This window comes from Gadus chalcogrammus, chromosome 15 (genome assembly GCF_026213295.1).
Source record: "Gadus chalcogrammus isolate NIFS_2021 chromosome 15, NIFS_Gcha_1.0, whole genome shotgun sequence".
NCBI lineage: Eukaryota > Metazoa > Chordata > Actinopteri > Gadiformes > Gadidae > Gadus > Gadus chalcogrammus.
Window position 1 is genome coordinate 10,276,232 of NC_079426.1, and position 25,822 is coordinate 10,302,053.

General features: G+C 44.1%; 2 protein-coding genes across 4 annotated transcripts in view; both read left to right on the top strand.

Annotated features, from left to right (window-relative positions):
* The first annotated feature begins 741 nt into the window (after positions 1-741).
* Positions 742-15,477, top strand: anxa11a (annexin A11a). Of its 2 annotated transcripts, none has more exons than XM_056609369.1 (15): positions 742-908; positions 4,104-4,407; positions 4,845-4,927; positions 5,822-6,211; positions 6,630-6,717; positions 7,349-7,443; positions 8,851-8,964; positions 9,929-10,019; positions 10,454-10,533; positions 10,959-11,015; positions 11,202-11,295; positions 11,639-11,734; positions 12,890-12,948; positions 13,067-13,189; positions 14,442-15,477. In XM_056609369.1, the coding sequence occupies exons 2-15, from the start codon at positions 4,116-4,118 to the stop codon at positions 14,499-14,501; spliced, it is 1,722 nt and encodes a 573-aa protein (XP_056465344.1). In that variant the 5' UTR covers positions 742-908; positions 4,104-4,115; the 3' UTR covers positions 14,502-15,477. The 2 variants fall into 2 exon arrangements, with proteins under 2 accessions (XP_056465344.1, XP_056465345.1); XM_056609370.1 differs by having other exon boundaries at positions 744-908; positions 5,966-6,211; positions 14,442-15,452.
* A 1,373-nt stretch (positions 15,478-16,850) lies between these two features.
* Positions 16,851-25,822, top strand: part of dlg5a (discs, large homolog 5a (Drosophila)) — a 47,478-nt gene continuing 38,506 nt past the window's right edge. For both annotated transcript variants that reach the window (XM_056610200.1, XM_056610201.1), the window contains exon 1: positions 16,851-17,590. In XM_056610200.1, the coding sequence (XP_056466175.1) occupies positions 17,287-17,590 (304 nt within the window). In that variant the 5' untranslated portion in view covers positions 16,851-17,286. The remainder of the gene's footprint in view (positions 17,591-25,822) is intronic.

The window sequence follows — 25,822 nt, forward strand, 5'->3', positions numbered from 1 at the left end:
AATTTACCTTTATAATTTTCCCAACTGATAAACTTGCCATTTCGACTTAGATAATGAAAAAGTTGCCATTCATTGATAATGTATTCATAAATAGTTGTCTTACAAAGAAAACATCACCATTTATTTATCTATTTATGCATTTAGTTTTTATTTATCAAACCATTATTTATTCAGTAAGTCTCATCTTGGTAAGAGACCTCTTTTGCAAGAGAGACCTGATAGCAGAACAATCATACACAACACATGATACACATAGGCCTACTGTTGAACGAACAAACACAATGAAACAAACAAGGATTGAGGTTACAAATATACCAGCCTTTTACAGTTTGTTAGGGGGAGCCAAACCACAGCAGCTGAAGGGACTTTATACCGTCTGATCGTTGAGCAACCTTAAAAGCTTGGCTCGGGCTCCCCCGGCTGGCAGTTATTGAGCTGAGCACATACATTTACAGAGACCCCTCGCCTGTAAATAGCGATTTGTCAGCATGTGACAACACAGTATTGTAAACCAAAAAACACAATAAAAATGTATAATTATTTTGAAATCGTTGTTTTCACTAATTTGGTAAGTTTACAAAATATAAGTTCCCTGAACATCGACCAATTTACCTAATGTATGGTGAGGACAATATTTAAAGGGATTTCTCTTGATCCACTGAAACCATTGATCATGTGAGCCCCCGTAATAGTTTCCGATAGTGTCCTGTGTGACACATACGTCATGCGTGTTGGGTGTTGTGAAACACACACAGCAGGACTTCACTGAGCGGGTTGTTAGCGTCTTTTTTCCGGTAACATTGAAATGGGCGGGTTGAGCCCAAGGAAAATATGAGTCCGCCCCCACAACATAAGAAGCCTAGGGCCGAGAGTTACGCGTTCCAGGAAGACACTTCAGAAAAGCTAAAGTAAGTACCGCCATTGCTTTAAATGTATGTGTTATTTTCGATCTCCTCAAACCATAAGTTGACTATGTTAAAGTGGTTATTTTTTATTTTCGATACGTTTGTCTGCTTGGCGTCAGCACCTCTCCGCCGTTACCGCAGCTCCGAGTCCAAGCCCGAAAAACGTCCAGTTAAACCGTCGTTATTTCAGCCCAGTTTATAAATACACATTTTACGGATGGCTGTAGCTCCACTGCCATTTTAAATGGAGAAATCCCGACCCCGTAGGCCAATGATGTCGGACTCTGGCCGTTGCGTGCATAGCCCTTCATAGCCCTTCTAGGGATTGTCTTAAGAAAAAAAGCATAGCCTTAGCTAACGTTAATCTCGAGGATCGATATGAAAAAAAGCATAGGCCTGAGCTAACGTTATCTCGAGTATCTAAACTGTCAGACTACGGCTGTTAGAAATGACCATCGTTGACATTCGGTTTAAGAGTGCATCTTGATGTCATAAGCCTGAGGCCAAGTCGGTAACTTTAGATCCTAGTGCCCATGTCAATTGCTTACCAACAAAATTCTCTTCTCTGCACGGTTGTTAATCGATCTATTATAGGCCTCATACCGACTAATATCAATCTTGATCAGTTATTACAAGTATTTTTAATTAATTTACAACCCATTAATTAGGCGTTATATGTATTTCTTAATACAATGTAACTAACTTTTCATTTCACTGCATTTCTTGTATGTGTATGTGACCAATACAACTCTTGAATCAAAATTACTCGTATACAAGGAAATCACGTTAATAATCCAAGCAGATTGTCAAGAAACTTCCAATTGAGACCAAACTTGTTCCTATAGATTTCGATGGTGTTACGAGAGTTTGGAATGCAGGCTAGTGTTTATTCCTATGTATAGGCCTACTTCTTCCTTTTTCCCCATGATTAATACGAATGTTTGTTGATTAATTAATGGGTGGCCACTTTGATTGACTACTTCATAGGCTACGTCAGAAAATATTCAGACGCACCTAAGCCTGTTAATAGGAATTTCTAATTGTAAAACGGACTTTGAGACTACTTATTATGTCTGAATGTGTCGTGAACTACGTATTCTCTCTCATTTCCAAAAATTTATAATTTGATAAATTCATGACTCTGTTGAGGAATGTATTAATTGCTGAACAGTTAGATATGGAATGGTTTCCCCTAATTCGGTTTTCCTCCATGCCAGAGCGCTGTCTCTGACCACTGTTAGTTGATTACACCTTTTCCCTGCCCTCAAGGCCCTCCCTGACAGATTCCTTTCTCTGACCCGAACCATTGACTGATTGAAGGGTTAATATGATGACACCTTCTCACCCTGCCCTCACACCTGTCCCTACCAGATCCCCGACTCTGACCCCCAGTTTTATTTGGTCAGACTGTAAATATGTGTCACGCTCATCCTGATTTCTATCCACTTCCCTGCCATACAATTCAATTCAATTCGAAAAAGCTTTATTGGCATGAGAAACAAATGTTAACATTTCCAAAGCAGGTGAAGAATTAGGAGGTCAAAATATAAAAGGTTGAATACCAAATATATTAACATCTCAAATCTTAGAATATTAAATTCTGAATATATAAAAAGTTAAATGAATACAAAAAAAATCTGTATCTCCTATAAACAGAGACATTCAAGATTTACTGTACATACATTGTATTGACAATGTGGAAGATACGTGCAATAGTGCAATTTTTTTGAACAAACAGCAAAAGTGAAGTTTCAAATTATAAAAGGTGTTCTAGTGGTTAAAGTCCAGTGATTTATTACTTATCAGGTGACAAATCTGGTGGCTGTGATCGCACATTTTTGTATTTCTCCCAACCGATATAGAAGTTCGTTAGCATCTGGATTGTTTTCAAAGTCCTCTCATGCCTGTAATCCGTTGGAAGTGTGTGTTCCTGATGTCTTGTTATGACTGTCTGATAATTAGGAAGTGCAGCTCAGTTTCCAAACATCTGACTCTATCCCCCCTTTACTTTTGAGGAGTTGATCAAACGATTTTTGTGGATTCACCTTCATCCTGATGTCCTCCTCCTTCCTGTCAGACCTCTGTCTCTAACCCCCAATTGTTCTCAAAGTAGTTGAGCAATTGAGGTGTCGTTGTTGTTGGCACGAAATGGCCCTTTTGTTTGTATGACATTCTAACAAGAGATCTGACCAACAGATCTGGGGGCCAATCTTACCAAGCTTCCACACCCTGCTAATTGTTCCACAGAGAGGTTGTAGGCGGTTTGTGATTGGCTGTTTTGAATAACAGTTAACCAATGGGAGTCAGGGTGGGGTTGCACCTTTTTTTTATGTTAACAGGTAATGATTTGTGGTAACGGATAGCCCCGCTCTTGTCTTGTGTATACTGTATTTTAGGATGAACTAAAGAGAGAGAGCATGCAGGGTTTACACAGCAATTAGGACTCAGACTTAGTAGAATCACTGAATGACTGTTGTGGTTGTTTTGGATATCCTGTGTGAGCCCTCAAATAAAAATAATTATTTAGTATCGACTATCGACTACATAATCGTAACTTCTTCAAGCTGTCTATGATCTCATCTTCCGTGTTGTTTGTTGTAGGTTTGAGGAAACATTGAGTTGAGATGTCAGTAGATGATGACACTGGATTCCACAATTGTATTCTGTGGCTTGGCTGTTGGTTTACAGACACCTCGCTGTGTAATTTGTTCTGTTTATGGGTCGGGATTCCTTTGCAGTCTACTCTGAGCTACATAGAGAAACCTGTTTTCTTAGAACATCCTTGGAAAATAGCCTTTGGCAAAGGGTTTGGGTTAGGGATCTGCATTCTGGAAACTTCTGCTTGGGCAATATGCCATCATGATATTAACCTGCCAATAGGGGACAATGAGGAAGACAATAGGGAAGTGCTGGGCGTTGCCACAGCAACCCTTCCTAAGTCTCTGGACTGCGCCGTGGGTATACAACATGTGTTTATGTCTACCTAATATATAATATAGAGATAATATGCCATTGGTGGAAGCTTTTAACCAAAGCTCCCTATACGTTACCATGTGTATACATCAGAAACTGTTATTCAGTTAGTGATGTTATCATGATATTATTTAGTTAGTAATATCTACTAAATAACAATCACAAAAGCATTAATTCATTGAAATCTTCAATGTATTCCTTAATTATTCAACCTTCCTTCCCTAGCCTTACGCAACAATGAGCTACCCTGGATATCCACAACAGGCCGGCGGCTACCCTCCGCAGCCTGGAATGTACCCTCCCCAAGCCGGGGGTTACCCTCCCCAAGCTGGTGGGTACCCGCCTCAAGCTGGGGGCTACCCTCCACAAGCCGGGGGCTATCCTCCACAAGCCGGGGGCTATCCTCCACAAGCTGGGGGCTATCCTCCACAAGCCGGGGGCTACCCTCCACAAGCCGGGGGCTACCCTCCCCAAGCCGGGGGCTACCCACCCCAGGGGGCAGGCGGATACCCTGCCATGCCACCAGCGGGTAAGAGAACACTTTGGTCTCAAATTGAATTAAATGTGATGACGGTTTGGGGGGGGGGGGTTGAATATTGTTTACATTTTGGGAGGGTAAGTCAATAGAGAATGAGGATGTGAGAGCCATGATGCTTAACAGGTATGTTCCCTATTTGAGGCAGAGAGCTACATCCCGGAAATGTGTGTTTTTGCTTGGTCATTGTAGAGAAACAACTTAGGGATTGATGCACAGTAGACTCTTTCTGTGTCCAGGGCTGACTCTCGCCTGCTTGTCAAGCCGTAGGGGTCGTGAGAATGACACACAGAGCCAACAATCAGGACAGTCATGCAGAAGGGAAAACAAAACAACCTTCTAAACGAACAGGGTTGTACGTTGTGCCTTTGGTTACCTGCAGGGGACACACTGGGTGACATCCACCCTCTCTTCTCTCATCTCTTGTGCAGGCAGCTGGGGAGGAGGGCCTACCGGAGGATACCCCGCCATGGGTCTTGACAACATGTCCTACCCAGGGTACGGTCCCGCCATGGTGAGTTCCACACGAAAACAGCCATCGTCATAATGATAACTTGATATGGGATAATCACGTGATTGCAGCTGTAATGTGTGTCTGACGGTAAGAGTATCCCGCTTTCTTCTGCAAGTCTGCAATTATTTGAATTCCTCAGAATCGCAACCTTCTTTACTCATTACCCTTTCAATGTGTCTTTTAAAGGGGACATATTAAACCACCAGGTGTGAGTGTGATTAGCCTTACAAGCCGTTTCGGAAATCTGCCACATATGACATCACTAGTCGGCGTGTCCCCCTAGATCTGTGCAGATTCTGTGCTCGAAACGGCTTGTAAGGCTAATCACACTCACACCTGGTGGTATAATATGTCCCCTTTAAGCAACTTCCGTCCATGCATGTTGTCCCTATTTCGGCGACCTTCCTTTCCGTTTTTACTTTCATCATCCTATTTCCTGCCTTCTGTGGTCTTACTTCTTTATCACCATCTCTGTGTTCAGTGTGACCGAAGTCGGTTCAACCCTGTTCATTTCAAATTAAAAACATGTCCACGCTTGGTTTTGGATACGATCTGTCTAGATCGCTAATCTGTTAAGCTACAAATTTCCAGGGGACATTCACTGCCTCCTGGTTAAATATAATCGGTTCCTGTTAGTTAACTATCTGCCAGTCGCTCCCACCTCTCTCCTCCTGCATCAAGCAATCAAATGCTGCAAAAGGCATTCATGATTCGACCCTCTTGAAACAAAGCTAACAGGCGATTCCTCACACATACACCATCCCCTTATAAACACCAGACAAATCCAAAACAAGGCGTGGCAATAAAACCCCTCGCATGCCGATACATGTTCTTCTTTCCCCTTTTTGCTTGCATGCACATTTTATGTGCTCCTCCATCTCTTTTCAACCGCAGGCTAACCCGATCTCCTCGTCCATGGGGGGTTACCCTCCTAACCCTCCTGCCTTCTCGCAAGCCCCGGGGCTGGGGTACCCTGCTCCGCACGGGGGTTACGGTGCACCCCTTCCTAACCAGCAGGTGTATGGCCTGTACTCGCAGCCAGGTGCGCCCATGCAGCAGCAGCAGCAGCCGCAGCACCCTCCCCAGGGCTACCCCGGCCAGCCCGGCCAGCCCGGCCAGCCCATGCCCGGGTATGGCGGGGCGCCCGCCCCAAGCAACCCGTCGATGCCCGGCTACGGGGGAGCCCCCGGGCAAATGCCCGCGTACCCCAAGGTCCCGTCGCCCAACCCGTCCATGCCGGGCTACGGAGGAGGTGGAGCCATGCCGGTGGCACCTGCGATGAACGTGAGCAGCCGTCGGAGAGAGTCCATGTGGACGAGAGTAGACAGAAATGGAATGTCGTTAGGAGAAGGTTGGATCGATTGATGCCAAGTAAATCGGAATTTGTACAAGAGCGGATTGCTTTAACAGCGGGAGGCTCAACCTCACGGCTCCCAAGTTACAAGGGCTGTTTTGTTAAACGAGATTTTTGTTGAGAAAAAGTGAGGCACAAAAGAAATAAAGTAGTATAATGAGGCAAACGATTGAAAAGTGCACGAGACAAAACTGACCCACAATGAAAATAAAAAATTGGAAAAGGACAAGAGACAGAAGCCGTTTACCTTGTATGTCCTGGATTAAACTGCCATGGAAATACCCAGATAGGGTATTTGCATGGTGCTGCCTGATATGTGGTTTTAAAAGGCCTGTGTTGTTCCCCCAGAGAGGATTCAGGGGATCCATCAAAGACTTCCCGGGTGCTGACCCACTGAGGGATTCTGAGGTCCTCAGGAAGGCCATGAAAGGCTTTGGTAAGTAGTTGTCAAAAGGGGATAAATACTTACAGTCGTTTAGGTGTGGTGGCTCAACCCATGCCAACAATGCCAGCAACATGCCAATAGACCTGATAGCGAACCATGTAAAATCCTGACCTGTCCTGTCTTTACCTCTCTCTATTTCAACCCACTTCACTCACCCTGTCTGCGAGGCCATGAAAAAGAAATCCCTTTAAAAAGTTACATATAAAATACAAATTTGCTGTCTTTAGAATAATGCCTTCTGGCGTGGTATTTCCTAATAAGGTACTGTGTCTAGGACAGATAGGACACCTCACACAATGTGAGGGAAATGTTGACGTAAAGGACAGAGTTGCCTATGTTCTTGTATAGATAAGGGGGGGGGGGGGGATTGCTTTCTTGGGACCAGTTCAGCCCAGGCAGAAGGTTAACCACAAAGGGGAACTAGAAAATAATAGTTAACAGATGGGTACGGCTAGATAAGACAATGAATAAAGCAAAGCTCAAATGATTAACTGTAAGCAGCATATCGATTGGCTGTCAGACCCCTGACCTTATTAGGAGGAATGAGGAAGCCAGCCAGCCAGCGTGTATTCTGGTTAACCTTGAGTCTGTGGTGCTTCTCTTGGTGGATTGTTGTGTGCAGGAACTGATGAGCAGGCCATAATAGAGCTGCTGGGGTCTCGCTCCGTCAAGCAGAGGGTGCCCATGCTCAGATCCTACAAAACCGCCTACGGCAAGGTGAGAGTTGCCTTATTTAAATACATATGCAGAAAGTAAATATTGATTCTTCTCCTGTTTCAACTTTACGCTAATGTCCATTAAGGATGAAGGAATACTCAAAAGATACATAATTCGTTAGCAATAGGGTTGTAACGATACATGTATTCATATTGAACCGAGTCGGTACGGACGTCATGGTTCGGTGCATGGATTTACACGGAGAATACACGGTATTAAAGTTAAATAAAACGTTTTTTTGCGAATTAATTAATATAATGCAGAACTGATTTTAGACACGCGAGTTCTTCAGGGACAACTAATGGCGCGTTTCCACCGGAGGGTGCGGGTCGGTTCAGCCCGCTAAGGTGCGGAACGGATCGTGTTTCCACCGCCAAAAGTGGTTGTGACTGGGACTGAGCCGCATTGAGCCGTACGCGTCTCGCTGTACTCAGGCCCGACGCTCCCTATACGCAGAGTACGCAGAGTGCCTAGGGCACCAGGTACCTGAGGGGGGCACCAAAAATTATGGTTTGTAAAAAAATATATATATATACATTAATGAATAAAAAAAATATGTAAATTAGTTATGAAGAGGCCCAGCGTTGTTTGTTCTTAATTGTATAACCTATCACTCAATTTCGGCAAATTAGATGTTTTTACCTAATATAGAAAAAGGGGCTCTCCTCTCCCCCCAACCCCCCCCCCCGCTCGCGTAGGGCACCGAAACGGCCAGCAGAGGCCCTGGCTGTACTCCTCCGTTGGGGTACTGAGACGCCTGAAAGGGTGCCGCCGGCAAGTTCGAGCTACACACGCTGTCTGTTGATTGATCGACAGAATCACACTTTCGTGAGACAGGGGGATAATAAGAAACAAACATATTATACCCGCGTATTCTGGACAACGGCGAAAGCTTTGTTTATGGAAGAAAATGTTGCACAAAATGTTGCCGTCCTTCTTGGACGTCCTACATTGTTGATCTTTGTTCATTGTGCGTTCTTCTTTTTCCTTGGATTTATTAGCAGCCTACACTGTGTCGGGCTGCTATTAGGTCACAATGCTAACCTAGATAGATAATAGTTATACCAAGTAAATATGTAAATAGTTTGGTTTCTCCTTATCCCATATGGTCTGATCATGTGATGGGATGTGGTGCAATGTAGTGACTGTTGCTAGTAAGACGGAAGGGTAATATATCAAAGGGATTTATAGCATTCCTTTATTTAAGTTTTTATTAAATTTTTCCACAGCAGATTGTAAACCTAAGCACCATCTTGACCTGTTCCATATTCATATTCATATTCTTCGATTTTAGTCGTAGTTACTCCAATTGTGATTGTGTGTGTTAATATTTCTCTTGCTCCCTTGGAAAACACTTTGGAATATAGCGATTGCTAAATGTTATTCTAAATGTACTTCCACACTCAGGACCTGATTAAAGACTTGCATTCAGAGCTGTCTGGGGACTTCAGGAAGTTGGTCATGTTGATGCTGAAGAGCCCCTCTCAGCTCGATGTCTATGAGCTCTACACTGCTATCAAGGTGAGCACTGGCAACACTCCATACACCTCTTGATCACAGCCCTTTAACCTGTATTGCACAACACTAAAGAAAGAAAGAGGTTAGGATAGTGTAGTGGTTGGAGTGGTCTGAATGATGGAAAGGATCTGGGTTTGTAATGGAAAATGTGTTATGTAACTATGTTGTTTAGTCTTTGCTTTGTTTTCTTCAGGTTGTGTTATCTGGCCAACCCATCTGTTAAAGGGTGTTACCTAGTTCCCTTTTTCTTAACCTATTCCCTGGGATGACCTGGTCACAAGAACCCCCTTACCTATACCAGAAATGTCAACATTTCCCCCACATGATGTATGCACATATGCATTGTGCGGAGGGGGTCAAACAGTGTTAATAGGCAGTTTAAAACTGTATCCAGGCCACACTCTGCTAGAGAGGAGACTACGAGTGTATGCATACAAAGTAGGTTAATTGTCTACAACTATTGTGTGCTTTTTTGTTTTTAGAAGCCTCACTTGTCCTAGACAAAATATCTTATAAAGAAATTGCCACGACAGGTTTGATCCCCACTGTCCACATTGTACCTGTCACCATCCCTGAGCAAGATACCTACCTGTTTACCTTAGTCAGATGTATCTGAAACCTCTGAAATCACTGGAAATGTATCTGAATTACCTTTTGATAAAAGCTTCTTCCATGGTTACCCATTTGCAGCAAGATTTTCATCTTGTACATCCGCTGATCAGACTCGATCACTGCTTTTAAATCTCTTCTCAAAAACCATCTGAGCAAGGGGGCCTATCCTTAAAACCATTTGCAGGTCCTCCTCTGTTTCCCCTTCAACTCTGTTGGTTCATGTTTCTAGTGTCTCCATGACAAGTACATCTATCCATTTTTATCTGATGTTTATTTTGTTCCACACTGTAAGGCGACCTTGAATATCCTAAAAGGCATCAAATGAATAAATAACTGAAGACATAATTACTTTCAGGGTGCTGGAACTGACGAGGCCTGCCTGATAGAAATCCTGTCTTCGCGCTCCAACGCAGAGATCAAGGAGATTGCCAGGCTTTATAAACAAGGTGAGTCTGACTACAACCAGCGAGTGCTGTGGCAACTTCAGTTGTCCTTGCCTTGTTCTTGTTTTGTTAGTAAGAATGCAAGTAAAACTTTATTTATATAGAAGCCATTAATCCTAAAATGTATCTCTATCCTTTGATTTAAAATCAAAGGATAGAAATAAAACGACAAAGTTGAAATAAACCATAGTAATTGCGAATGAATAACGAAAGATAATTCACTTTGAAGTTTCTTAAATTAAAATGAATAATCTTTATAAACAGATAAGATAAAAATAGGAAGCATATCTCGTAATACAATCAAGTGTAAAACGAAACTAATTTGAATATCCTCTGGAGATACGTCTTCTTACAATTCAGACTTTCACGCTGAGAAGATGTAAAGCTTTCATCAGCCAGAAGGCAGTATATGAGTATAATGTTTCGTTTGACTCCAGAGTACAAGAAGACTTTGGAGGACCACATCCAGGGAGACACCTCGGGCCACTTCCGCCGGCTCCTCATCTCACTGGCCCAGGTACAAGCTTTTGTGACACGTTATATTATTACCATGATTATATAAGCGGGGAAGACTAGCATTCCCCTTGGGACAAAAGTCTGAGGATAGTGTACTGGCTAGGGTGTACAGTCATGGGTTCTATGTCCTCAGCCTATTTGTAGGTATCCTTGACAAAGTTGCCTAACCTCTATACCTTGGTAATGGCATTTTAAGTATTATCCAAAATCACTACGTTGCTTTGGGTCTTCTAAATTACTCAATGATAACAATATGACAAATGTTGGTCATCACAAGATGACAGCACCTCAGATCATGCCGATATCACACCATATGAAGGCCACAGGTGATTAAGTCATAGCATAGTTCAAGCGAACATCTGACCTGTAGCTCAACTCTTGGATGACAGAAATGAGTCATGTGTGAACTTCTTCTTTCATTGTCAGGGTAACCGGGATGAACGACCGAATGTGGACGTGTCCTTAGCCAAACAAGATGCTCAGGTATCAAATGCTGTTATGCTTTACCCTTATCCATGTTTAAGTCTTGTTATATGTGTACTTAATTAACATATCAACCAGTGTTCAACCCAGTTATCAGACCGGGTCTTACATCCTGTCCAGTTGCACTATATCGGCATATCATAATGTCGTTTCAGCATGCATTACTTTGTTGTTCCTATGTTCAAGGCTCTGTACGCAGCTGGAGAGAACATGGTTGGAACAGACGAGTCCAAGTTCAACGCCATCCTGTGTGCTCGCAGCAAACCCCACCTCAGAGCAGGTACATACACACACGCTACGCGCACACAAGTATCAGGAGAATGGTGTATACAGGACACAAGGTCCCCATGAACACATTGTTTGAAGAGGCTCATTTATCAGCTTGGTTCTTAAACACAAGCCGATTTGACAGGGTTGACGACCTCATTGTGAGCACAAAGTTTCAGGTCTAACAGGTATGTGTGTGTGTGTCTGTGTGTGTGTGTGTGTGTGTGTGTGTGTGTGTGTGTGTGTGTGTGTGTGTGTGTGTGTGTGTGTGTGTGTGTGTATGTGTGTGTGTGTGTGTGTGTGTGTGCGTGTGCGCGCGTGTGTGTGTGTGTGTGTGTGTCTATGTGCTCGTGTAGTGTTCCAGGAGTACCAGCAGATGAGTGGCAGGGACATTGAGAAGAGCATCGTCCGTGAGATGTCTGGGAACCTGGAGAGTGGCATGTTGGCCGTCGGTAAGAGCCCTCACTCACTCCCTCAAACACACAGAGCACTGTTTCCCCTAGGGCTGAGGTTTTGGTGAGGTGCACTATGTTCATGTGCTCATGCGGTTTTTGTGCGATCAATGATTCAAGTAGGGCTCTGGTGTATTCAAGCAGAAATTATGTCATACTTGTATAACACCCGAATAAAAAGCCTGCGCAGGACACATGATTTTGCGGATAATGTTAATGAAAATACACATTTCAGTCTGCTATTTATAGCCATCTCATCGTCCATGTATCATGTGGTTTTGTTTCTGATCTACACAATCAAACATGTAGGCTGCTGTGCTGTCTATTATTACTTATTGTGTTACTTTTTCTATCAATGCTTCCTACATTTAGTCTTAAGCCATTCATAAGCTAATGCCACGTCCAGCCATTCATGAGCTAATGAGCCATTCATGACTTAATCACAGTGGAATCAGGTCAGGGAAACCCTGGCATGACTGATCCAGAATGCCCAGCCCCACCCCAGTATGATCACAGGTGTGACGTGCTGAGCGACATGACCTAAATAAAGACATGACATGAGTCAGTGCAAAGCAAGGGACAATGGTTTATTATCTAACATGATGACGATATGGAACAACATGGCTGACTCATAGTGGAATAAAGGGCTTGCCCATGTCACGAGTGTCTAGATGTATACTTTAATGTATAAATAGTTTTTTTTGTGTTTTCTTTTTTCCTCAACGTTGCAGTCTTTGCTAAAGGGTTATGGTACAGTAACATGCTTTTTGAACATATCAAGGTGTTTCATTTTTGATTTCTATGAAGATTTATCTTCATAGTGAACCAGTGTTCACTGCTCGCGGGTGCGTGTTTGTGCTGTGTCCTTTTCATTTTTTATTAATTTCACTGACAGAAATTTCTTTTTTGTTTTGCCCCTACTGTGCTATACACTCTCACATGTTTCCTCCTTTCGTGTGCAGTGTTTCATTTGTAATTGTTTTGAGTCCCTTTCAGGACTTTAGTAAGATCTTTTATTTATATTGATCATCACCATCACCATCTAGCTGTTTGGTGGTGACCTTGCGCCTGCAATCCACGAGAGATGAATGTTGTGCTAAATTAGCACTAGGCCTTGTTGTGCTTATCTATTTCCCCTGTGTGTCTCCTCTCCAGTGAAGTGCATTAAGAACACCCCTGGATACTTCGCTGAGAGGCTCTACAAGGCCATGAAGGTGAGACAGCTTGCTCTCTCCTCCACCACACTGTGTGTGTGTGTGTGTGTGTGTGTGTGTGTGTGTGCGCTTGCGTGTGTGGGTTTATTAATGAATCTATGTGTATTTGTATTCGCAGGGAGCCGGTACCAAGGATTCGACCTTGATGCGGATCATGGTGACTCGCTCTGAGGTTGACATGCTGGACATCCGCCAGGAATACGTGAGGACCTACGGGAAGTCACTGTACACAGACATTTCTGTAAGTACCCCCCCCCCCCCCCCCCCCCCACACACACACACACACACACACACTCATTGTAAATACATGCATGCACTGGGTATATCCGCCTACATTTTTGGATATCTGCGGAGACGGCAGATTACGCACGGTATTCACATAAGATCTAAGATCATGACAAAACCCCTGTCAATAAAGAGGATGTATAATCGTTTGACTTGGTAACATTAACGTCGTTTCAGCATAGAACTTATGAGAAGAACAAGTATGAAGCACTAGGTTTACCGAAAACCCAAGGCCATAAAGATTCGCACCAGAGTGGGCAGCAGGATTAACTTCTGGTACCTGACCGGGGAACTTCTGTTTTTGCGGCCTTTCATTAGACACCGCTAGACTTGGGCCGCAGATGAATAGATGTCCTATTCTTTCCGGGCTGAAAAGGGCTTTTTACTCAGCGTGATTATGGAGTCAACATGCACAGCTCGTTTCAGTGTCGAGATGTGAATAGCCTATGCAAGCCTGATGCAATTTATGTAGGCCTTTTGGAGTTATTGCTGGAAGGCGTGTATATCATACCTATTACTAAGATCGATGTAAGAGCTATCAATTTAGTTTATTTTGTAAATATGGTAAAGGCATCTGTCAGGTATTGGTGTGTGAAATGCAAAAATATGTATTTCTAGTTGACTGCTGAATGAAACTATTTAGCTTTTAGACTGCTCCTGCCTAATTTCTGGCCAATCGGGGCTTCTCTTCTCGGATTGGTTTGTGGACTCCCTATTGCCCTCCCCTATCCCTATTATTCTCTTTCCAATTCTCCAATCGTGCAAACACCGGCTGCTTTAACCAGATTTTGTGTATTATAAATTTATGTTTAGTATTTTTGTAGTTGGAGTCGAGTTGGATTATAAAAAAGGTCGGCAATGGATAGAACCTAAAAAAGAAATGCAATACAGATTAAAACTTGCGATAAATGCAAATTTGAGGAAACTATTACGGAAACACGGAAAACCTAAAAAAAACCAAGATTTGGCGTATTCAATTTACAATTTTGGGGGGAAATTCTGCAACTCTAATTGTTGGATACAAGCAATCACCAAGACAGTGCTGTCAACATCTTTAAAAAGTTATGATTGTACTTCATTCTTGCTGACCCCTTACTGGGGCCCCATCCTAGAGCTGCTGCCCCTGCAACCTGACCCCGGATAAGCGGTTTGAAGATGAGGATGAGGATTCTTGCTGACCCCTGTATGTTTTGTATTTGTTTTTGCAGGGAGACACATCTGGAGACTATAAGAAACTTCTTCTGAAGCTCTGTGGAGGAAGCGATTGAGAAAACCGGGCCAACCTTATCCCCTTTGTCATATTAGCTGACCTACACTACGCATTGTATCGCTACAATGCTGCTCGCCCCTGCCCATGGAATCGATAGAAATATCAATAGAAATATCATTGAGTTACAAGCGCATGAAATATGACGGCTGTATGTTCTTCTTATTGCAAGCAAAAGGTTTAAATGTTTGCTTTTTCACTTTTGTTATATCGTCTATGCTATATATTTCTATCAAATGTGTTATGTCGAATCAGGTTATATTTCTAAAAAAATTATATATCACAGGGAATTTAAAAGCTATATATTTTTTAAAGGACGCCAATGATATATTTTAATTTGTGCCAATATTATCTGAGATTGTTTTTCAGCCTGTGTTTTCATTTTATATTTAGCCATTATGTGTAGAATAATATGCAGACCAGCCAATGGATGAATACCAAAGAAGAAAAGGATTGCCATTCAAATTTATTTTACATTTTGCACATGCTCTAAGTTTCATCTTCCAGTTTACATGTACTTGTTCTCGTTTGGCTTGATATATATTTTTTATCAAATTGCATGTTCATGTAGGCCTACAGCACCATACGCAACCCATTTAAAGAATATTTCATACGTTTTACAGCTTTGGTCTGTTGGACTCAGTAAATAAAGAATCATATACTCTGTGGAAATGCTTGTGCCCTATCTCGATCTAAGACACAAATGAATATAACAAGAGTTGGCCTGGGTGAAGTTAATATTGACTCCGATCACCTCTACATACATGGGCCAAAATAGTGTTGTGAAATTACTTACATAGGCCTACTTTAATTATATTGACACTAAACAACTCATGTTATTGTTTGATTACAAATGCATGAACAACCAGGTCATTGATAGTGTCAGGCAGCTTCAATGTAATGACGTATATATAACTGCATACAATATAATGCATTCAGGATGGAATGGACTCTGGTGGGGTAAAACTTTGTATGTGAAGGGACCCTACTAGTTTTTGTGTGATCTCATGGCAGGCGTATTCATGCAGTTTCTGCAATTATCCACTAGAGGGTAGTGCCGGTCCCTTTAACGCCCAGCACGTCACCATTAAAATCCATAAATAGACGTAATAACAAAAAATTGAAAAGTGAAATATTTAGTCTAGTTATGCACTCAAAACACACGAAGCCTTTGAATTATGCAACGTCAAAATACGATATGATTCCACAACGGATTATATACATATGGGATCGCTGTATGTAGGACTTAGGGCTGTATATTAATTATGTGTGGTCTCTAGTTGCGCTATATTTGCACGAAATGAAACACTTCAATCACGATCAATAAGAAGGAATCGGAGGTGTGGCAGGACGTCATTTATGGATGCAGCTGCCATGGCAACGCTTAGCATCCTAAATGGGTGTCATAGAAGGAAATTCGTGTATATATATTGAAAAATAATACCTGTGATTGATTCAAATGCCTTCATCAGAAATGAGCTTAGCCTATCTGATGCCCTAAGATTAATCCCCATAAACAATAACCGAATCAATAACCCAATGCATAATACAATAGGCTACATAATACTATAATCTCAATACCTAATTGAGCGTTAAATACAAGAGGCTTTTGTAGCTTTTTCATGACTTTACAATTCATTGACAGACAATTTTTTTTTATACAAAATACTTGAGATGGCATTGAAGGCCTACAGGATATATGGATGGATGGATATAAACATCCAACCATAGCCTAAGGCTTTTGCAATTGGAGGTTTTAATGATGTAGCCTTCTATAAGCCCACCATATTACAATGCAGCCCATATAAATGTTGAAAGAATGTACCCAAACGAATTAATTAGCAGATGGGGTCTGCTGCTACCTCACATGCATGAAACGGTTTTTTCCCCCCCACATATAGCACATGGCGGCACAACTGGCGAGGTAGAGGGGAGAGAACAGACATGCGCAGAGCCACTTTAAATATCACTATTAATGATAGTAAGAGGCTTAACAGTACTTCGAATGCTACCACTGCATATTCCTGCGTCTGCGTAAAAATATGCTTTAAAGAGTTAATTATATAATGTCATCATCTCGTATCCTGCAATGTCATCTTTGGATCTTTTATTGGCTTGATGCTTTTTTGGTGCTGCTCAAAAGGTACAGGTAGACATGAAATGTATGTGATATTGCATATTGAAAATGTGTTGCTATAAAGTCTGTCTATCTCACTTTCGCATAATACTACCACAAGTGATGTGTTGTACCCCCATTGAAAAAGAGGGCGTTCCTCTGTGGAACCCCGCCCATTTGACCATACTTGGTCATTGAGCGGAACGTTGATTGACAGCGGGCAGCAGCTGCTGAACTGCCTAGACATGGCGGAGGATACGGCTTAACTGAGGATCGGCGACAGAGTTAGGAGAGTTTTAATAGCAGTTGAGGCTGCTAAGCACAGACTATATGGTACTTTAGAATAGATGAATATCCGGGGAAAGTCTATCCGCGAGGAAAAAAACGAAAACGGTCCTATTGGCGAACAATATGTAAGATGGAAAAATGTATCGCTGTTTAGTGCAGTCAACAGCCCTGGGCAACAAACATGGCTTCTTGTGGGGTTTTTCTATCCGCTATCAAAATCGATCACCCATGCGATCCGATGCCATGGACAGGTTGGCGAAGTTCTGCACGCCGCAGTAAATGAGTGACTTGTATTCGCGTACTGCTCGAAGGTAAGAATACAACATTCACCTGACCATCTAGTTAGCTTGCAAAGCTACGGAACTACTGCATATTAATAGCAATGGAGCCAAAGCACAAAGAGTTGCTCGACCAGTGCCACCAGAACTTACTGGAGTCCATAACAGATGCGGACCGACTGATCGACTTGCTCGTAGTTTCGGGCACCTTGAGCCAAATCGATAGGTTCGAGTTGGAGCAGAACTGCTCGTCCAGCGCTGAGAAAGTGGACCACCTCCTGAAGATGCTGATGAACAAGGAAAGCGACCATTTCCTAGACCTGTGTGTGGCCCTGGAGAAGGCATACCCGGACCTCTATTCGGCTCTTTTCAGTCATAACGGAGGTGGACCAGTCGACCACTCCACCGGTAAGACCCAAACACAATAACAACCCAGTGTACAGCCATTCACAACGTGCTCATCTGGCCACAGCAGAAGTTGGTCAGTCTGGGTGGTCTTGGTCACCAACACAAGAAACCAGAGCTATATTTGTTTGCCTGATGAACACTACTACACACATATAAACAATACCTGCCCCCATCAAAGAGAGGATGGAAATCTGAGGGTGACGCATCTGGTATTATTTTGCAAGCTTCCCCATTAACATTATTGCTATCATGCGTTCGTTTGGTTGTAATTGGCTATTCACACACAATAACACTCTGTGTATCATGTAGCACACGAGAAAATGCAGTAAACACTGCTGTATGTTGAAGTACCACACACACTAGTAGTACGTTTATACGACAACGTAGGCTACTACTCATAACCTTTCTGTAGCTTCGTAATTACCATGACTTGTCTCTCCCAGGTTAGAAAGGTTCAGGTCTTGATAAGTGTGTGTGTGTGTGTGTGTGTGTGTGTGTGTGTGTGTGTGTGTGTGTGTGTGTGTGTGTGTGTGTGTGTGTGTGTGTGTGTGTGTGTGTGTGTGTGTGTGTGTGTGTGTGTGTCTGATTTTGAATACGAGTGCACCCTGCAGCCAACCAATGTATCAATGCATTCACTGGATTGCCTGACGTGTTTCCATGACAACAGGCTTGTCTCTGACATGTGGGTCCGTATCAACCTGTACACATATGTTGGAGTAGAACCTATCCTATAACGGCAGCGAATCCATAATGCCAAGCCAACCAAAGCCACTTAATGCTTTCTCATTTAACAGTTTCCCCTCTGTTGGTGCCCTTATTGAAGAATGGAGGGTCAATTAGTATTTTGCAATTAGTTCTTCTAATAGTAATGGTCTTCACTTGAGTGCTTTTGGTTGGTTGTTGCACACAGGCGGAGGGCAGCTATGTGTAAACAACATCTGTTCTAGTTTAGCTTGTTTTCTCCCATCTCAAGGACCTGAGACAATTGGCTTGCTTAGAACCAGCTCTGTGCCTGGAGGCTGCGTTCCAAAATGCCCTACATCCTACGTCCGCAATGTATTCACCATACTCTCAAGGAGGCGAGCGGTAGTTAGTGGTCGAGCAAGTGGAAAGAAACATACATCGGACGAATGAGCTGCTTCTGCGTCACTGAAGGCGAAGTCGGTTGTGGATGGTTTTGGCCCGTCACAACCTCCAGACTTGCATTATGAGCGTTATGTCGGATGACTGAATAACTTGTGTATGTCACCCACATGTTGAACTTTCCTTGCTGCAAGGCCGCTCAAAGCCGCTTCCCTAGCTCTCTATGGATCAGAACCTCGATCAAGTTAGGGCAAGACGGGGACCCTTTCCCCCGGATCTGCTGAGTGACCATGCTGGTGCCTCCCTGAAGTCTGTCAGGGTACCGCTCGGTGTCCGATAAGCCTCAATTTCGTCCAACTTGTGTATCTACCTGTGTCAGCCGAAGGCGTGTTTAGCCCTGTGTCCCCATGTCGGGTCAGTCGTGACGTTGGGCCGAGTTGAGGTCTTGGCATTTTGAAAGCTTGGTTTCATATCGATGTGTTCTGGTTAACCTTTTTATGACACGAGGTGGGGTTGGGGCCGGGTTGGGGCCGGCTGATACACCTGAACCCTTTTGTATTAGATAACACCGAGTCCAAACATGGCCCACTGTTGTGTAGAGTCTGGCCAAGGGCCAGAGGTTTGCCTGTGGTTGTTAATCAGAGAAATACAGTCTGAAGTCTCGTGACGCATGCATTGCTGCATGCTTGGCGATTTGAATATTTTTCTTACTTAGTTCCGGTGCTGTCATGCCTGCTTATGTCGTAGCCCCGTTGCAGCCCATTTCGCACGCACCCTGGTGCGACTCCCAGCGAGTCTGACGGAGTGCCTTCAGGCAAGGCGATGGAGAGAACAAGTGCGGGGATGAGATCCGAACAGACTCCACTCAGTTGTGTGTGTGTGTGTGTGTGTTTGTGCGTGTGTCTCTGTTCGTGTGTGTGGCTCTGTCTCTGTCTCTGTGTGTGTGTGTGTGTGTTTGTGTTTCTTGCTGACGGCAACCTGCTATCCCTCTGCCTTGCTGCCTGCCCGCTTCGCTCTTTAATCTGCCTCCTCTGCCAGCTGAGCTCCCCAGCGCGCCCAAAATGAGCCCCATACCAAAAGAACCCTGCTCCACCGCTCGCAGAAGAGCAAAATAACACATTAGAGTCGAGTCGAGTGGCATGTCAAAATAATTCCTCCGAACAGCCAGCGATAAAGAGCGTAGATTACGTTGCTTTGCTGGAGGGTTTGTTGTGGAGCAAACAATGCTACATGTTGTTTAGGACGATGTGATTTCAGTTACACGCCCTCAAGGAGAAGCTAGGGGTGGCGTCTCGCTCCACGATGTCCCCGAGAAACGCAGCAGACATTGGGGGGAATGGGATTGAACCTTACGGCTGGAGGTCCCTAGCAAGCTTACACTCTCCTGGCGTCTCCTTCCGTGATTGTCCTCCCCTAATCAAATCATTGAGCACCACATTCCATGTGTAGGACTGAAGGCTGCGGCCTGTTACGGGGACTCATCGCCTCCCTTACTGAGCAGATTAAACTCGCCTGGGAGTAATGCAAACGGCAGCAATCAAACTGATTTCACGCCTTGGGATTCAACCCCCTCCCCCCCCCCCCCCCCACCACCCCAGCCATCATCACGCCCACATAAACACAGACACACACACACACACACACCCGTTCTGTAAATGGGGGATTTTCATCTAGTGAGAGGGATGAACTAGGCAGCAGGAAACTCTACCTGCCCTCCCCCCACCCTGTCTCTGACAGTGATTTAAATCCCCTCGGAGAGGAAGGGAAGAAGCACAATGCTGCGCCGACGACACACCGAGTCCACGTTTCACATCATTGTTTTGCTGCCTGTTTAGTTTCACTTTCCCTTTGCCCTTCTTTCCCCTGTCTTGTCATTTTAGGTACCACGTCTGCTCCTCTCTCTCTCTCTCTCTCTCGCTGCCTCGGTCTGTTTGTGTCTATTACATGTTGGCTCTCTTTTGTGCGCTCTCTTTGTCTCTTGTGCACTCTCTGCCTCCGTCTTTATATCTATCTCATTCTGTTGTCTTTATGGCTTTCCCTCTCCTCTCTCTATTCCTCTGCCTCGCTGTGTCGGCCTCTCTCGATGGAGGACGGGTTCCTCCTCTATGGTTTCAAATGAAGGGATCCACCAGGGAGTAAGAGGAAGTTGAGGGAGATGGAGGGGAGTGAGTGAGGGGTGAACAGGGGACACAACAAGGCTTTTGTTGTCGAAAAGTTGAGCGGACTCAAAGTGCCCGATCAGCAGCTTTCTCTGTGGCCAGCGGCCCAGAGCTTGGGCCAGTGTGCTGGGTTCGAGGGTGGTGGTGTTGGTGGTGTTGGTGGGGACCTCTGTCGACCCATGTCCTTGTCCCCCTCATAAACCACAGGGAACGACGCAATGAATTATGACCCTGACATTCTGCCATGACTGGTGCTCTTTAAGTAACTCCCTTGAGTTGACAATCTCTCTATCTCTCTCTCTCTCTCTCTCTCTCGGCCTGTCATTCTCTCTCGCTCCATCACTCTTTCTCTCTCGCTCTGTCACCCTTTCTCTCTGTCATTCTCTCTCATGTTCACTCTTTCTCTCTACCCGTCTTATCTGACTCTCTCTCTCTCTCTCTCTCTCTCCACCTGGCCTCTCCTCCTTACATCTTCTTCCCCCTCCCTCTCTCTCCTAGACACGGGGTCCTTCCTGCGTCCCACTGCCCGTCCCCGATGACGCACAGGGCCGCTCCTGTAGGTACCCGGCTGCCTTTTATCCAAGCATCATTTATTCATCTCCCCAGACTGACCCTAGCTCCGCCCCCTCCCCTCCACCCAAGCCCTCCTTCTCTCTCACATGTACGTGCGTGCAATCAATGTGTCCGCCGTTGGCCGGCGCTCACGGCTGTGATTAACGGCAATTTGTAACGCCACGTTTTACACGGGTTTGTCAGCGCGTGGTTTATTGCGTTGCAGGCTAAGCACTCGGAAGCTATGGAAGCGGTTCCCGGGTGAAATTGCAAAAGAGGCGAGTGTGTTTTGCTCTGCGTTTGCAGTGCACAGGCCTCTTATCAGAGCCGATGGGCAGCGGGTGATATAAAGTCGTAATTAGCGGTGTTTGGGGGAGTCGGGGCGTGGGTAATCGGGATCAATGCGTCCGTCTCATCTAAAGGCCTCTTCGGAGCCCCTAATGAACCCCCCCCCCCCCCCCCCATGGAGTTTCACCGGGTCACCAGTGGCATTCTCCCAATTTAATCCCATTGATCCGTGATTAGTCGTTCGATTTGTTAGCCCCGCAGTCCTGACCCCCTTTGATCGTTCATTCATTTGAATACACAGGAAAAGTGGGAAATGCGGCAACACCCCCGTCCCCCCCAACTTGCATCTCTTCCAAACCCTAACATCCTAGCATGTTTTTTATCCTTTTATTTTATTCCTAGCAGGTTTGTTCACAGCCAGCAATATATTCCAACTTTTACACATGTATCGCTTCTTCTGAATAACTCCACAAGCTTAAGAGCTTAAACTATTGCTTTGGTATACAGTTTCCTTTTTTCTCTCTACATTTGAAGCCGTGTTCTCTGTCCTCATCAGCTTCTATCACAATTAACTATTACTATGTAGTAGATTAGCAGACGCTTTTATCCAAAGCGGCGGTCCATGTTGTTATACTGTGTTTATTTTACAACTAGGTGTGATGATTAACCATTGTTAGCAATTTCAATCAACATCACACATGTTGGTAAAATTGGGGTAGTGCATAGGGTTTTCTCAGACCAATTTATCGGCGGGCCGATATTATCGGCCGATTATTAGGCATTTTCCAAAATCGGCCGATTAATGAATATTAAAAAAGATATATATATTTTTGTAATTGTTTTTTTTGTTCAATGGACTTTGAGTTTCATATCTTAAGTTTGTAATTTTATGCATTTTATTTATCAGAACTTTAATATATTTTGATGTTCTTTTCTGTTGTGACAATAAAACAATAAAATAAAGTTTATTTTTAAACTGCATTACCTTATTATTTTAGTGAGGGCTCATAAATAACTGCATGCAACCAATGTTAGGGAAATCTGTTTATGTTTTGTTACGCGTTTCTGGAATTTCTTTTTTTAAATACAGTTCGGCCGATATATCGGAATATCGTATTTTTAAATCACCAAATATTTGTATCGGCCTTAAAAATCCTTTATCGGTCTGACTCTAATTAGTATCAATCAATCCCAGAACCGAAGTTATATCAGTGTTTATTTTGTTTTTGTGATGAACATGAAGAAGCCAACTAGCTGTTATTTACTAGTCTAAATATCTTGGTTACAATGGTCACCCGGAATCTCGAAAAAATAAATCCAAAAACATCTGTGCATAGGAAATGTGAAGCTGACTTAACACCGCTTTTAACGTTATAGGTTTGATGCCTCTGCTGTTCTGACGATGTTCTGTTCCGTCGCACAAGATGGCGCCCTGCATGGCGTCCCTTTCCAAGGACTGCAGGCATTAGGGTTTGAACCGAGAACCTTTTGGCTTGGAGTCAAGCGCCCTAGCCGCTAGTCTATCCTGCCCTATTTAGATTTGATACCACTGAATTGCGGTCATACTTGCCAAACCTCCTGATTTTCCCTGGAAGAGGGTTTTCGCTGTCCTCTCCTAGTAGTCACCTGAATTAAATATTCATAGTTTAATTTTTTAATATTTTGTATCGTCTAATGGTTCAATATGAAGTTACTATCCAATCATAACACTGAGGCGATGAGAGATGGAAAACATAACGCAACGCATTGCGACACCTCCATGTTGTGATTGACCATCAGGCAGAACTCTTATGGGTGTTAATGCTAGCTTCCAACTCCAGAAGAAAATGGAGCCAAACTGATTTTCTGTCTGCTTCTTATTCAGTGATTCACGTCCTGAAAATGTCCTTGAAAGCAGGAAATGAAGCCTGTAAACCTGATTCATCTTCTTTGGGACGACCCCCAAACCCACCCAGCGTTGGTTGTTTCTGGATGTTGTTTGCCTATTTATGAAGGCATGTGGGAAGTATGCCTATGGTGTCAAGTTGTTGCAGTTGGGAATACGATGCTGAATATAATATAATTCTATTTGGACTGATTTATTTGAATGGGTTCAACAGCAGTCAATGTGGATGGAAGGTTATAATTGGAGGGAGAGAAAAAACAAGGTAGAGTTTGGATGGAGATGGCCAGTGAGTCACAGACAGGATGCATGATGTGCATGTGAATCATAGTGGTGTTCATAAGTGATGCATCCAGGTCCTCCAGCAGTACCGGGCTCCTTTTGACTCATTATCCATACCCATCACCTACATATTGATTGGCCCTTTGAGTCTTTGGCAGATGTTGAATTAAGAAGTCTCTGCCACACTGCTAACTATTTGGTTTACCTTGGTTTGAGGAAAGGCTGCCATTTTTCTCTATACATTTTATAGACGAGGTGAACTAAACTATTTCAAACTCAATTCTCAGCCCTCTTTAACGATAGGTTTTCAAAGTCTTATTCGTTTTTTTGCACAGGATTATTTAAAATGACCCAGTTAGTTGTATCTCTTAGAAATGCTCTAGTCAGCTTTTTCGAGGTCATGGAACAGACCCAAAAGCAGACGGACAAATATGTCTTGCCCAAGAGTTTCAGATTTTTTTCAATTCCTCATTAGCAGCTCCCAGTGACAGTGAGAATAGCTGACAACAGCTTTTTTAATATTTATTTTCTTAAGAATATAACACAGTCATAGTTTGAATCCTCACACTGCTGCCATTTCCCACCAAACGGTCCTGAAGTGTTACATTTCTCTGCTGCTCTTTGGGGAAAACTTTGTATGGCATGACATCATAGTGTGTGTGTGTGTGTACTTTTTATATATACAGTGCATTCAGAAAGTTAGGTGGTTCCAAATCTCTTCAGCGCTGGGGTGTCGGGGACCCTCAAAAGTTCAGAGCCACGGAAATACCTTCTGAACCCTTCCCGCAGATCTGTGCCCCAAAAAATATAACCATGTTAAACTGTAACGAGGTAAAAAATATCAATTGAGTGTGATTACAGAAGGAGGCTGTTACAGAGGAGATGAACGGTTCTGTATGCTTCTGGTGGATTCAGGGGGACGCGACGCAACCAATCAAGACCTTCCCCAGTTCTCGTAGCCTTCTACTGTTTTACTGCCCTTAACACCCCACGGAGCACGTATTCACCATGGCAACACGGGTCGTCTCCGCCATGAGTACGAGGAAGACATACTCTGGCCATCTGAAGCAGCCACCATCTCTTCTTCTCCTGACTCGAGGGTGATGATGATGATGGTGGTGGTGGTGTAGGGAAGGGGCAGGGGGGGGGTGCGGTTATGTAGAGCAATGTGACCCTTAAGGCAGTACAAGGGTGGGCTCCCCTGACCCACTTTAGCCAGCATCCTCTGCTGTAGGAACCTCCCGGTCGCCTCAGTCCTCCTCCTGTTATATTAAAACCCGACCCAGTTTCCCCTTCCTCCTGCAACGCTGTGTCACTGAGACCCGGCGTGCCTCAGGGCGGGGCTGGGGCTTCCTCCCGAAGCACCCTGATTACCATATCTAATGGCCACTGGTGTGTGTGTGTGTGTGTGTGTGTGTGTGTGTGTGTGTGTGTGTGTGTGTGAGAGAGATCGGGGAATGACGGTATGTGCGTGTTTGTGTGTTTGGATTTAACTGTGTGTGTGTGGATAGACGGTGTGTTTGTGTGTTTGGATTGACTGTGTGTGTGTCACGCCTCCCTCTGTGTGCCAAAGGTAGACGTGGCATGCCGGCGAAGCCTCTCTCTGTGTTGTTTATTCTTTGACCGCGGCGATGCCGAGCCCCCACCTTGTCAGGACACATCTGTCAAGCGCCTTTAGCGGGCGACGCGGTCGGACGATGTCGCTCGACCCTCCGCCGTCCTGACTCACTGGGTGCCCGGTAGCACACACAAGTGGGTTTGTTCCTTGCGGTTGTCGTGCTCCCTAAATGGATGCAGGCCTTATTGATGTGCTCGGCATGTTTTACAAATGAGCGGGCAGCGAATGAATGTGGCAGGTGCTAATTGCTATTGATGATGAAATGCTGGACGCCGGCAGAGCCAATGCCACCGATCTCAGTGGCCACGGCTTAGTCAGCCTTGATCAAATCTATACAGCATTCATTACCATGGTTACAGAGACGGCTT